The sequence below is a fragment of the Octopus bimaculoides genome, chromosome 6, assembly GCF_046866305.1.
Source record: "Octopus bimaculoides isolate indiv1 chromosome 6, ASM4686630v1, whole genome shotgun sequence".
Lineage (NCBI taxonomy): Eukaryota > Metazoa > Mollusca > Cephalopoda > Octopoda > Octopodidae > Octopus > Octopus bimaculoides.
In genome coordinates this window covers 76,919,285-76,934,941 of record NC_142933.1, presented here as the reverse complement: position 1 = coordinate 76,934,941, position 15,657 = coordinate 76,919,285, and the positions used below count along the sequence as shown (strand labels likewise).

The 15,657-nt window shown below is 31.8% G+C and overlaps 1 protein-coding gene across 1 annotated transcript in view; it reads left to right on the top strand.

Moving 5' to 3' along the window:
• The window catches only part of LOC106874031 (contactin), a 223,550-nt gene that overhangs the window by 126,382 nt on the left and 81,511 nt on the right, over nucleotides 1–15,657 (top strand). Inside the window, exons 17-18 of the mRNA XM_089354118.1 lie at nucleotides 471–600; nucleotides 12,355–12,519. Of these exons, the coding sequence (XP_089210244.1) occupies nucleotides 471–600; nucleotides 12,355–12,519 (295 nt within the window). The remainder of the gene's footprint in view (nucleotides 1–470; nucleotides 601–12,354; nucleotides 12,520–15,657) is intronic.

The window sequence follows — 15,657 nt, the reverse complement described above, 5'->3', positions numbered from 1 at the left end:
TTGAAGGGTAGTTAGGAAATTCGAAAGAAATTTGACATTGTATTATACGAGCGGAGGACTGAAATAATGGGTAGACTGACAACCAAATTGTATTGAGGTATTTAGATCAAACCTTGAATTTGCCTTTGATCTCTTCAGGATTAACCCATTAAGTCCCATTGTCCTATAAATAGGACACTAAATGAAAACATTAAATAAGCTATATCATATTGTCTGAGTGTCGTATTTATAGGACACGGAGTATTTCCATTTCTACTTGAAGTAAAGGAGTTTTAATTATTTTTTTCGTTTTAAACTATTTTCAATCATCTGTAAACATTTAAAAGTAATATTGAGAAATTTAAGTACTCTATTGGTGATAGAGTGTTAATGATTGAAGGTAATGTAGATTGAAGGTAATGTAGATTGAAGGAATTGATTTCATTTCTGCATACATTTTACATGAATTATTTTATTTTATTTTATTTCAGTCGGAAGTCTATGGACATTTAAGAGGCTTATACATACGTGATGCAAAAGTTTACCAACAAGGCCTGTATGAATGCATTGCCATAACACCCACCCATGAAGTGTCAGCAGGAGCATATTTATCTGTGAAAGGTAATTTATATTTACAAAAGTTATTGATTTTGTTGCTGCTTTGAAGCTCCAGGTCAGCCTTGAACGAGTAGTCATATCATAAAAGGAATTTCAATCGGCGTTCTGTAAATTAGGGACAACTTTGTTTTGAGTAGAAGTCTCGTTTGAGGGAGATTCCATTTTTTTTAACACAGAAGGGAAGTGATTTTAGGAAAATTTGGACGCCATATCTAGCAGACAGGTAACCATATTGTGACACCCTTGATTGTTATTTTTATCTGTGGCTTAAGCGAGAGGTAGCCAAAGTGTTTTTTAACCCATCGTTCAAATGCTTTCACGTACCAGCTTAATCTGGGAGTTCTATCATTAGAAAACAAATATTTCACTTCGCTCGAAATTTCTAAATTCTTACCATATAAACAATATACAATTCTCGCTGCTAAGAACAAAGCTTCTAAAATTGATATGGAAGGATTGCTTCGATCAAATGGTAGAACGACTGTTATGTTTAAAGGAGGTAGATATAGGTTCGAGGTCCACGGGGAGCCTTCGATTCGTTTTTCTATCCCAAATATGTTCAGCATTCAAGTACACTTCCAAATATGTATGTGTGTATATATATATATATATATATATATATATATATATATATATATATATATAGAGAGAGAGAGAGAGAGAGAGAGAGAGAGAGAGAGAGAGAAACTTACTTGAAAATTCAACTTACGATGGAAGTAAACAAACAAAGTTTGTTTTAGAAGCGTTGAGATGCATTGAAAGATACAGAAATGAATATTTTTTAATTCTCAAATGCGTGATAATGCTAATAAATAGCGTTATCAGGATAAATTATCCATACATTGCAGAAAAATACGTTACCGGCCACCCATGAGACTCGAAATCATTTGGAAATTGATGCGTGGCGTTCAATCATATAATAGTATAAATAAAATATATATCTATATATGCATATACACATACATATATATATATATATATATATATATATATATATATGCATATATGGGTAAAAGACGTCACAAAACGTAAACAACATGAAATATGAAGACAAACTTTTGTATGCAAACAACGAGAGAAACAAATGGAAAACAAGACAAGTAACAAAGAACAGCCCTTCATCAGTTGTCGGCTGATTATCTACTCCACATTTCGAGCGAAGTACATATACATATTCATGCTAGCATAATCTTACATACATGTGTCTCGGACGGTCATCAGCGAACCTACAGAGACTTATATATATATATATATATATGCTTCGTTGTGTATATATCCACAGTTCTATAGGTTTCGAAAATACAAAACAGTTTAAAGTGTGCAGCTTATGGAGAGAACAAAAAGCACCTAGAAAATACCGAAAAGAAAAAGGAGGAAAACAGTTAAGTAAAAGAACAGAGAAGTGGGCGAAGAAAAGCAATAGAAAATCAGACGTGGAAAAGAGTGAATAGGAAAGACTAAGCTATATGTACTCGAAGGAATGCACAAATAGATAGTGGATGAAGATATATATATATATATGTGTGTGTGTGTGTGTGTGTGTGTGTGTGTGTGTGTGTGTGTGTGTCTGTGTGTGTCTGTGTGTTTGTGTGTCTGTGTGTGCATGCATATATGTATGTGTGCGTATGTATGTATGTATGTATGTATGTATGTATGTATGTATGTGTGTGCGTGCATGTGTCTGGGAGTATATCTGTGTGGTGAGGGTGTGCGTGCAGTTTTGCTTTTGTATTTTTCCCACACCATCACTTCGCTTAGGGGTTCAACAAAACACCCGATTGAATAGGTGCCAGAACTTTACAAAGGTATACTGGGGTCGATGCATTCGACCTAAGAGAAAAAAAATCGCCTTTCACTTTATGACCCTGCATGGTCGTTGTCTGATGACTGAAGCAAAATAAATGGAGTAGCATGAAACATGCCTACTGCAATCATCTTTAAAATCCGTGAATCCGTGTTGCTTATTTTGATATATATATATATATATATATATATATATATATATACTTTATTTAAAAGCAGCAGAAATATAACAAAAGACTGTTACTCGGAGTTTCACGTTCCTGTTCATCGGACAGTTTTGTTAGGAATCGGAAAGGAATGACAATGCTCCGGTGTATATATATATATATATATATATATATATATATATATATATATATATATATATATATATATATATATATATATATATATATATGTATATATATATATATATATATATATATAAGTATATACTCTTTTACTCTTTTACTTGTTTCAGTCATTTAACTGCGGCTGCGCTGGAACACCGCCTTTAGTCGAGCAAATCGACCCCAGGATTTATTCTTTGTAAGCCTAGTACTTATTCAATCGGAATCTTTTGCCGAACCGCTAGTTTACGTGGACGTAAATACACCAGCATATGTTGTCAAGCGATGTTGGGGGGACAAACAGACACACAAACACACACACACACACACACACACATATATATATATACATAAACATATATATACGACGGGCTTCTTTCAGTTTCCGTCTACCAAATCCACTCACAAGGCTTTGGTCGGCCACTCCTATATATATATATATATATGTATATATATATATATATATATATATATATATATATATATATATATATATATATATATATATATATATATATATATATATATATATATATATATATATATATATATATATATATATATATATATATATATAAGTCAGTAGATAGTGGGGTTATGTTAACAGCACGTGGAGAAATAATAGGAAAATGAAAACTTATAATAAGGCAGAATGCTAATCTGAAAGCGTATTTTAATATAGATGTGTAAAAAGGATTTCTAACCGGCTTTCATTGCATGGAAAATTTTCAAGAAGAGAGAGAATGAAAATGTTTTTTACAAAAAAGTAAAAAATAATATATAAAAAAATAAATATACCAATACAGACACACACACACACACACACACACACACACACACACACACACACACCAAAAAATTTGTCCCCCCCCCACAAACACGTATGCTCCAGTGTTTGCACGTATATATCTGTGGGTGTGTATGTATATATATATATATATATATATATATATATATATATATATATATATATATATATATATATATATATATATATATATACACATATATATATCGGCGTGGTTGTGTGGTAAGAAGCTTGATTCGTAACCACATAGTTCTGGGTTGGGTCCCACACAGCGTGACAACTTGGAGACAAGTGTATTTTATTATTGTTTCAGGCCAACCAAAGCCTTGTGAGGGAATTTGGTAGACGGAAACTGAAAGAAGCCAGTCATATATACATATGGATGTGTATGTGTGTGTGTGTGTGTGTGTGTGTGTGTGTTTGTGTTTGTGCGCGCGCGTTCATACCTCGATGCGGACAATCGATGCTGGTGTGTTTATGCTCTCGTGTTTAGCGCTTCGGCCAAAGAAACCGGTAGAATGAATACTAGGCTTACAAGTCCTGGGGTCGAATTCTTCGACTAAAGCACCTTAAGGTGGTGCTCAAGCATGGCCACTGTTGTGTTTATGCTCTCGTGTTTAGCGCTTCGGCCAAAGAAACCGGTAGAATGAATACTAGGCTTACAAGTCCTGGGGTCGAATTCTTCGACTAAAGCACCTTAAGGTGGTGCTCAAGCATGGCCACTGTCAAATGACTAAAACAAGTGAAAGAATAAAAGAATGAAAATTATGGATGTATATATTTGTATATAGTCGCGCACTCAGATTAAGAATGCGGTGTTGTAGGCCGTAGGATAAAGCTGGTTGAAGCTGCTCAAACAATAGCATAGTAAAGAGTGTGGGAGGAGAATAAAGGTAGGCGTTAATAGAAATACTACAAATTAGAAAACTGCATGTGTTTATAGCTTGGTGTTGCTAGAAATATCGAAGCTTGTAATAATAAACTTAGAAGCAACATCTTTAAAAGATTCGTGTAAGAAAAGAGTGGAGGAAACTAAAGGGAGTGGCAACTGGGTGGGCGTAGAGAAGGAAATGGATGAGATAGGACTGAAAATGTTTAACGTATTTAAATTTCATAATTTATATATATATATATATATATATATATATATATATATATATATATATATATATATATATATATGTATGTATTTTCATATATATGTGTATTTATCTATATAAATATGTATAAGTATATCAATTCATATATATATATATATATACACACACACACATGTATGCATATACATATATAAATATATTTATATATATATACATGTATATATATATATATATATATATATATATATATATATATATATATATATATATATATATATATATATATATATAAATGTGTATATGTATATATATATATATATATATATATATATATATATATATATATATATATATATATCATAATACAACCCCCATTAATTATTTATATATATATGCTGAGGGTCTATTGTAGAATGTATGTATATGTGTACGTATCTTCATATGTTTGTATGCCTGTTTATGTGTGAAGTATATTAAAATATTTGACATTTCGGAATATCTGCGATACTGCGAGAAGCAATCGGGTAAATGTATTATGCTGAAAAAGATAAACTCGAATGGAATATTTTACATGCGATATATACTCGTCTTATCGAGTATTCGTTATTGTTGATGACGAGAAAGACAACATATGACTGTTCGTTATTGTTTATGGAATATATTCTTTTTATATTGCACACAGGATGGAAGCAAACGTGGATTGCAGCGATATGTATATTTTAGGTTTCATGTGGTAAATCTGCAGTTTATATTCAAATATCGATAATTTTCAAGAGAGATGGCATGTAAAAGTACAATATTTAAGTGCCTTAATTATATGATGATTGACTCGATAGAGTTATTTATACTTTTATGATTGCGAATTCAAATATATTAGGAGATAATGGAATTATTTCTTCTTTCTAAGGTGGCGAGCTGGCAGAATCGTTATCATGTCGGAGAAAATACTAACGGGTATTTCTTCCGACTTTCTACCTTCCGAGTTCAAACTCTCACGGTGTCGGCTTTGCCTTTCAGCATTTTGAGGCCGAAAAATGGTTATCTCTTGAGCACTGCGGTAGGTGTAGTCGACTTAACACTTCACACCAAAAATTTCAGGCTCTGTGCCAAAAACAAAGAATTATTCCTTCTTTGTTAGGAGGCGAGCTGGAACCAGTTGTCAAGCAGTGGCCGAGGGACAATGGAAACAATAAAATACACACACACATACATTACATACTTGCAGACATACATACATGTGTGTATATATATATATATATATATATATATATATATATATATATATATATATATATATATAATAGGAGAGAGAGAGAGAGAGAGAGAGAGAGTTATGTATGCGTGTTTGTATGTCTCTGTGTGTGCATATACACACACATATGTATATATAAGTATATATACTATTTTTTAAACTCTTTTACTTGTTTCAGTCATTTGACTGAGGCCATGCTGGGACACCACCTCCAGTCTAACAAATCGATCCCAGGACTCATTATTTGTAAGCCTAGAACTTATTCTATCGGTCTATTTTGCCGAACCGCTAAGTTAAGGGAACGTAAACACACCAAAATCGGTTATGAAGCGATAATTGGGGGAACAAACATAGAACACAAACACACACACACACACACACACACATACACATATACATGACGGGCTTCTTTCAGTTTCCGTCTACCGAATCCACTCACAAGGCTCTGGTCGGCCTAAGGCTATAGTAGAAGATACTTGTCCAAGGTGCCGCGCAGTAGGACTGAACCCGGAACCATGTGGTTGGAAAACAAGCTTCTTACTACAGGGCTTCTTTCCAGTTTTTGTTCACCAAATCCACTCACAAAGATTTGGTCAGACCGGGACTAGAGTAAAATACACTTAACCAATGTGCCACGCAGTGGGAGTGAACCCGGAACCATGTGGTTGGGAATACACACACACACACACACACACACACACACACACACACAGGGTCTAAAGCGAAATCATTACTTTTATGTTGTTTAGGTATGATCTGCCGACATAAAAACTGGCGTTTAAAGTTATTGGTGAGTTAAAGGATATGCTCTTTCGTTTCTGCATTTACACATATTTCATATATTTGTAATGTTCTGTCTTTTTTTTTTTTTTTTGTAATACATACTTACCCCTTCACTTCGATTCCTGGCCAGACGATATATTGAAAAGATGAGTTTACTAATAATATTATTCAGCCAGTAAGGCGGCGAGCTGGCAGAAACGACGCCTGGCGAAATGCTTAGCAGTATTTCGTCTTTCTTTAGGATCTGAGTTCAAGTTCCACCGAGGTCTACTTTGCCTTTCATCCTTTCGGGGTCGATAAACTAAGTACCAGTTACGCACTGGGGTCGATGTCATCGACTTAATCATTTTGTCTGTCCTTGTTTGTCCCCTTTATGTTAGCCCCTTGTGAGCAATAAAGAAATAAGAAACGTCGGCAAGCCGGGCGAAATGCTTAGCGGTATTTCGTCTGTCTTTACGTTCCGAGTTCAAATTCCGCCGAGATCGACTTTGCTTTTCATCCTTTCGGGGTCGAAAATTAAGTACCAGTTGCGTTCTGAGGATCAATGTAATCCTCTGGTCTCCTACACAAAAATTTCGGGCCTTGTGCCTAGAGTAGAAAAGAATATTATTTAGCAAGTACTTTGCAATAGCATGAAGTTGACCCGAGCATTTGATAATACATTATAAGGTATCGTTAGGTTTTCTCAATGGGCTACATTTTACGAATTTAAGTTTCAACTTACATATCAGAAAACAATAACATTCATACAATATAACATAAAGTCTTTGAACGTTTCAAATAATTCTCTTCGAAAACCATCTAGCAAGAGAAATTAACATTGCATCATCTTTCTAACGCTCTAGACTAAGGAGATCACAATTTGTTTGCATAGAAGAAAAAAATAGAAATAAAATTCTGGCTGAATTACATGTTTCAGTAACATCCAAATGCACGATAATATTGAAGTGTTCTAAGCCACTAAAAGTTTCTAAGGTCGAAACAAAAATGTATATATATATATATATATATATGAGAGAGAGAGAGAGAGAGAGAGAGAGAGAGAGAGAGAGAGAGAGAGGAGAGAGAGAGAGAGAGAGGGAGAGAGAGAGAGAGAGAGAGAGAGAGAGAGAGAGAGAGAGAGAGAGAGAGAGAGATGTATATTTGCTTGAATCTGAATATATAACTCAATATATCAATTATGGGGTTGAGTAGAGTAATGATGTTCTGCAGTATCGACTGGCGCATATTTAGAGATATGATTGCCCGAATAGCGTTAATTCATGTAACGAGAGAAGTGGTGCTACCATTACAAATGCAGAAAGGGAGAAAGAAAGACAGACAGATCCATTCATACATATACCCATACATATATATCCACATTTGTATAAATATCCATATAAAAACCTATACATATATAAATACAATTAACGTGTATATAATCCATAAATATAGGTATATGTGTGTGTGTGTGTGTGTGTGTGTGTGTGTGTGTGTGTGTATTTGTATTCTCCTAGTTTTCCCATAATTTCCGTGTACTAAATACACTTACGAGGAAGTGGTCGGCTCGAGGATATTGTAGAAAATACAAAATTCTTAACTGCAATCATGTCTTAGCCTCTCCCCACTATCTCTCTCTCTCTCTCTCTCTCTCTCTCTCTCTCTCTCTCTCTCTCTCTCTCTCTCTCTCTCTCTCTCTCTCTCTCTCTCTCTCTCAGTACAATATATATGTATATCGTTATGTTAAACTGTCATATGTTCAAATTTGGCCAAATACGTGTTTTCAATATTTATTTTTGCTTGAATAGCCGGTCCTTTTGGTCAAACTATCGTATCTCCAGCTGCTCCAGATGCCACGATATCAAAAACTGTCAAAGTGTAGTACATCGGTTTTGCTATGGAATGGTGCAACTATTATTTCGTTTTCTGAAAAAGTAACGTTTTGGACCTACGATTCTCCTGCATAATAGCAACGATATATATATATATATATATATATATATATAATAATAATAATAATATTAGGGACAAAATCCAAAATTACAGGTAAAAAACTCAATTAAAATCAATTTATAAAAAAATTAAAATTAAATTGAGCCTTATAGATAAAGTATATATAAAATATATAGTTTTAGGGAAAATAACCAATTTTCAAGAACTCATCGATGAAAATCCACTATCACTTATAGAAAAATTAATAATTAAAAGCACAATAAATGAGTATAATATAAAGTAAAGTAAATATCATAAGATAAATATAGTAAAAAGATTACACGTGTTTCATAACTAATTTTCAAATAGAAAAGAAATTTAAATCGATTAAAATCAATTGAAATTATCGAAAATAAATTCTATTCAAAAATATAGCTACTCGTCAGATCGTAAGTAGAACAATAATTAGATATATATATCTCAACCAACAATAAGTACCAAATGAATTAATATGAAATACTTATTATATAAAGATAGAAAAATTATTTTAAAAATATCATAATATCAAAATAATAACCATTCAATAATCATCCCTTCATCCATTATAATAACATGTATATTATATACAAAAGACAGCTTACATAAATTATCATTGTTTTAAATACAAGTTGAACGAAGTTTAAGTTTAAAATAATAATGAAGATAAAATTAGTACATATTTAACCGGTGTAATAGTTAAAGCTATACTATATAAAGCTAAAGACGTTTATTCAATTATAATTAAAGATCAATTGAATAATAGAAAAATACAAGATTATTTATTTCTACAAACGTAATAATAAAAAATATGAATGAAAAAATTATGAATGGAAAAATTATGAATGAAAAAATTAGGAAAGAAAAAATTATTAAGAATAAAAGATTAAACTTTATATATATATACAAAGTTTTGATTTAAAAAAACTTTAACGATATTATAAACTATAAAGATTAATAATTAATCAAATATTATTAATCAAAAATAATCGAAAATATATCAACACTATTCAAATCGAAGTTCTAATATTATGTTGAAATGAAACTATAACTTCTAAATAATTTAGTGTTAAATAAGTTATCTATTAAAAATAATCTATAAAGAACCAAATGAATAATATAAAAAACAAGAATACATATTATTTTCAAATAGTAGAAAATCTTTAGCAAAGTGAAAAACAGCAGTACTTATCCAAATTTTTCCGTAATTCAAACTGAAAACTAAGACGTTATCTAATAGCTATAGCGTTTTAAGCAAGAGGTCGCGCGAAAATATAGCGCTTAAGCATATATATATATATATATATATATATAGTCTTTTGTTTTTATTTGTTTCAGTCATTTGACTGTGACCATTTAGTCGAACAAATCGACCCCAGGTCTTTGTAAGCCTAATACTTATTCTATCTGTCCCCTTTATCGAACCGCTCCACATAACACGCATACACACACACATACACACACACACGCACACACACGTGCACGCAAGCACACACACACACACACGCACACACACACACACACACATACATATATATATATATATATATATATATATATATATATATATATATATATATATATATATATATATATATATATATATATATATATATATATATATATATATATATATATATTTTGTTTGCAAGATTTTTTATGTGATTTCGTGTGTTGAAGCATATTCTGTTGTGTCTCCCCAGATACAACAGAATATATATATATATATATATATATATATATATATATATATATATATACGAGTATATATGCATATATATTCGTTTACAAAAAGTGTCCTGAAAGACGCCACGCGTTACGAAATGACAAGAGCTGAGTACATAGTACCACATTCCACACTTTTATATCTTTGCGTATGCTAGTGTGCAGAATCCGAGCTTGTTTATGGTGAAAGCAATCACAAGGCGGTTGGCATCGTTATTATGTAAGTCAGTTGGTATTATTCAAAATAACCCCAAATACGCTCCAGCATTGATACTTTAATTGCTCCCAAGAGAAGATTAGTTGTACCCTCGCTGATTATTCTATCAATTTACATAACCTTTTGTTCATGCTTTGCCAATATCCTTTCCACCTTTTATCCTTTCGGGCCCCATAAAATAACAGTTATAATCGACAATAAAATAACAGATGAATACAGGGCTCAATGTATCAAGTTAGCCTCCCCCTCCGCCTCCGAAATTAGTGACCTTCGTCGAAAATTTGAAGCCTATATCGTTTTCACTGATATAATGTATAAGTTTTTTCTGATATAAATACTAACTAATTCTGTATTTCGACAAATGGTTTAAATGCCGCAAGAAGCTAATCTTGACGTTTCAATCAATCATATATTTATGTTTTTTACTTCCTTCGGTCACTGGACTCGAGCCACTATCGAGCGAATCGATCTCAATACTCAATTGGTTAATCTTTAGTTTTAAGTCTGATACTTACGTTGGTATCTTTTTCCGAACTTTAAACTTTCGGGATTGTCAAGCAGTGAGAAGAGACCACACGCAAACATGTACACACACACACACACACACACGCACACGCACACACACATACACACACACACACACACACACACACACACACACACACACACACACACACACACACACACACACACACACACATACACATATATGTAGATTTATATATTCACATATACATACGTCAATATTTATACACATACATACGCATATCTATGTAGATGTATATAGTCAGGTATGTATGTACATCCGTCAATATTTATATACATGCATATGCATATATATATATATATATATATATATATATATATATATATATATATATATATATATATATATATAAATATATATATATATACATATATATATATATATATATATATATATATATATATATATATATATATATATATATATAAATATATATATATATACATATATATATATATATATATATATATATATATATATATATATATATATATATATACAGAGAGAGAGAGAGAGAGAGAGAGAGAGAGAGAGGGAGAGATGTGCATGATTATTCACACATACACACATATATAGGCATATATGTGTGTATGTGTGTAGGTTTGTGTATAATGTGTGCGGAATACGTTTCTTTTCTCTGAAAAATAAGAATAGCTATTAAGTTATTTTCTACTGTTTTGTATTTGTTTATTTAGTGATTCTGCATTTGTTTTTGAGCTTTCCCGAAGATATATAGTGAACTATAAAATAGCATGAATATTTTAACGCACAAAAGAAAACTCCAATACACTGAATGTGCTAAACCAAGAAATTTATGAAGTACCTTGTTATTTCCTGACTTCGTCAAATATATTGACACTTAACTATAAATCTTCTATACAGCTAGCATCTTTAAGAATTTTTCTTGTCATGCTTTAAACGTTTAGCATTTTAAATGCTCGACTTATTAATAAATTATCTTGACTTAGTAATAAATATATCCCCGAAAGAATAGTGCAACACCCCTTTGTTTTGACATTAAAGCGTTTTTAAAATTTTATGCAAAATCAAAGAGCAGAAAACAATATCTCCAACGGAATATAAAATCGCATTGAATTAAGTGAGATTTCAAATAATTTTTAATTTTGTTTAATTTTAAAACAAAGTTAAATTGAATGTGAATTGACCAATGTTGTTTGTTATTAAACTGCACTTCTTCGATGTAGTTAGTTACCATTGCTTCTGTTATTTTTCTTTCATCTTCAAGGTCCTCCATTTCCTCCATCTGGCGTATCTGTTGCATTATACAGCAGCACAGCAACTACACTAACACTCCAATGGTTAGCTCCATATGACGGTGGCGCTCCAATACTCTTTTACATGATATCAGCCAAACACAATTATGAAAATGACTGGAAGATTCTCACAGAATGTAAGTTACAATAAATATTTAAATACTACATTCAAACAGAAAAAAAATCATACGTGTAAAATTGTTTTAAATAAATCAAAGTGGTTAATTTATATGATTTGAGTTACATGTATCGTGACGGTCATTTGAATTATGATAAGAGTGGCTATATTTATTATCCTGTACTTCATGTATATTTCTAAAAAGACAGCAGAAGAAAAAGTATCTCTTTTAAATCATAATAGAACATTGGTATTCATGTGGAAAAAGAATTAAACAAATAAAACTAGAAAGCCCCTTCTCCCTCGCGGGCTCGACGTTCGGCACGTTTCAAGTCTGAGCGCTTGTCACGGATTTGCTTCAGCGTCTTGTCCGGAAGTAGGGGGGGGCATTGCCACAGCGATCCTTTTGCACCCGGCCTCGACTCACAGTACAAATTAATATCAATGCATTCCCTTCTCATAATATTCCCTCGTGACCAATATCTTAAGAACGCATATCAAACGATAGTACCACAACAGCAGTGTAAATTATTTAAATTTGGTCGCTGAGACAGTTTCATTGACTGTAGTTGACACATAAAGTAAATTTTAAATGAAAAAAATTGAATTGTTCTCGTGTTAATATTATTTCCTTTGTGAAGGCTGCGAGCTGGTAGAATCGCTAGCACCTCATTACGTTCTGAGTTCAAATTCCACGGAGGTTGACTTTGCTTTCATCCTTTCGAGTCGATAGATTAAGTACCAGCCGAGCACTGGGGTCAATGTAATTGACTTATACCCTCCACGGAAATTGCTGGTCTTGTGTCAAAATTTGAAACCAATATTATTTCCTTTGTGCTCTAAAATATTTGACTCGAGGGAATTGTATGAGGTGGGGACGTTCAAATAGTAATTCATACTGAAGGACGGAATCCTCTCGTGTCTTTCTCCTTATTTCATACCTTTCTACGTTACTGTCAGTATTTTGTGATGCCCTTCTCAGATTTTATTGTCAATACATTTGGCAACGCCTATGTACATGGCTGTTTATCGACATGTATAGATGTATGTGCATGTGGTTTTTATGTGTGCGCGTGTGTGTGTGCGCGCGTCACAAAAGCTAGGCTATAAAGATTAGACTACCCGTAACCCAATAGCCATACAGGTTCTTCATAGACATATGCATACACACACACACACAATACACACACAACACACACATACCCGTCCACACACACACATACTCACACACATATATATTTATACATACACACATGAAAATATGAGAAGATAATCTCTGTTCATGATTGGAGACAGAGACGGGTACTTTTCCTCTGAAAAGCGGCCAAAAAGCAGTGAAACGTTTCATCAATAAGTTATTTTAAAAAAGAGTATACATCCTGATTTAATCCAGGTTGATGCCTTTATAATAATTTAATTTATTTGAGCTCTTTTGATTTATGTTATGTTATGCTGTGCTTAAACAAATATTGCTTAATATATATACATATATATATATATATATATATATATATATATATATATATATATATATATATATATATACATAAACATGCGCGCACACAAACACATACACACGTACATATCCTGTGAGATTATGTGCCTCCGGCAAACGATTCTGACGAGTTATCTGTAATATTCAGAACAATAGAAGTGCAAAACAAATGGTCATTCTCTGAACGGTTATGAGCCACAAGCTCTTATATATATATATATATATATATATATATACATATATATATATATATATATATATATATATATATATATATATATATATATATATATATATATATATATATATATATATATACATATATATATATATATATATATATATATATATATATATATATATATATATATATATATATATATGCATATATATATATATATATATATATATATGTATGTGTGTGTGTGTGTATTCCCTCGTGACCAATATCTTAAGAACGCATATCAAGCGTGAGGCATTCATGTATAGTAATGCCCTTATATAAATAAAATATGTATGTATATATATATATAGATAAAACTTACTTGTAAGAGGATGCGTGGCGTTAAATCATATAATAATATAAATAATATATATATATATATATATATATATATATATATATATACATGCATGTATACATACGTATATATATATATATATATATATATATATAAATTTAAGGAATGGAGAAAACGCATGTTATAACTGCATACTTTATTCCGACATATGTTTCGAAGAATTACAATTTATGCGATCCATAGGAATCGGCGATGTTAAAAATGTAAACTTCTCCTCAGGGAAATGCATGGGAATCATCTTAAACGTAAGACATTATGACCGAGTATCCGCCATAAATAAATTACTTAATTCTAATCCAAATTTATAAGATACATAATACATCCAAAATTTACACCTACAAATTTTGTTTTTATATAGCCAACCGGTGCACACCAACTATAACTCATAGATATAAATATAGATATTTTATCTCCGTACTATTCATCTTATTTATCCTTCTCACTTTGGTTAATTTCAAATATAAACACCATACCCGTTACACGTATCAAATTACAAAATATCATTATTTATAGGAAATAATAATTCAATGAGAACGTCCATATGTTCTTCTACATTCTAATTCCCAAGTATTATTAATATCTCATCTATTTTGTTTTTTAAATATCTACCATTAACTCACTAAGCTTAATACTCTATCTATAAATTAAATAATTATTAGAACCTGAATTTAATTCCAAAAACCTTATCCGCTATTCTTTTACTATTTTCCCTACTATAGTGAACTAGAGCGTATATTTTTCTTCTATATAATAAATAAATAAATAACTAAATAAATATAGAGGTGCAAGAGTTGCTGTGTAAGTATCCATGCGCAGTGGTGACTGTGTAGTAAGTAACATGTTTACCAACCACATGGTTGTGGGTTCAGTCCCACCGCGTGACACTTTGGACAAGTGTCTTCTACTATAGCCTCGGACCGATCAAAGCCTTGTGAGTGGATTTGGTAGACGGAAACTGAAAGAAGCCCGTCGTATGTGTGTGTGATGCTGGTGTGTTGACGTCCCCGCAACTTAGTGGTTCGGCAAAAGAAACCGATAAAATACGTATTCGGCTTACAAAGAATAAGTGTTGGGATCAGTG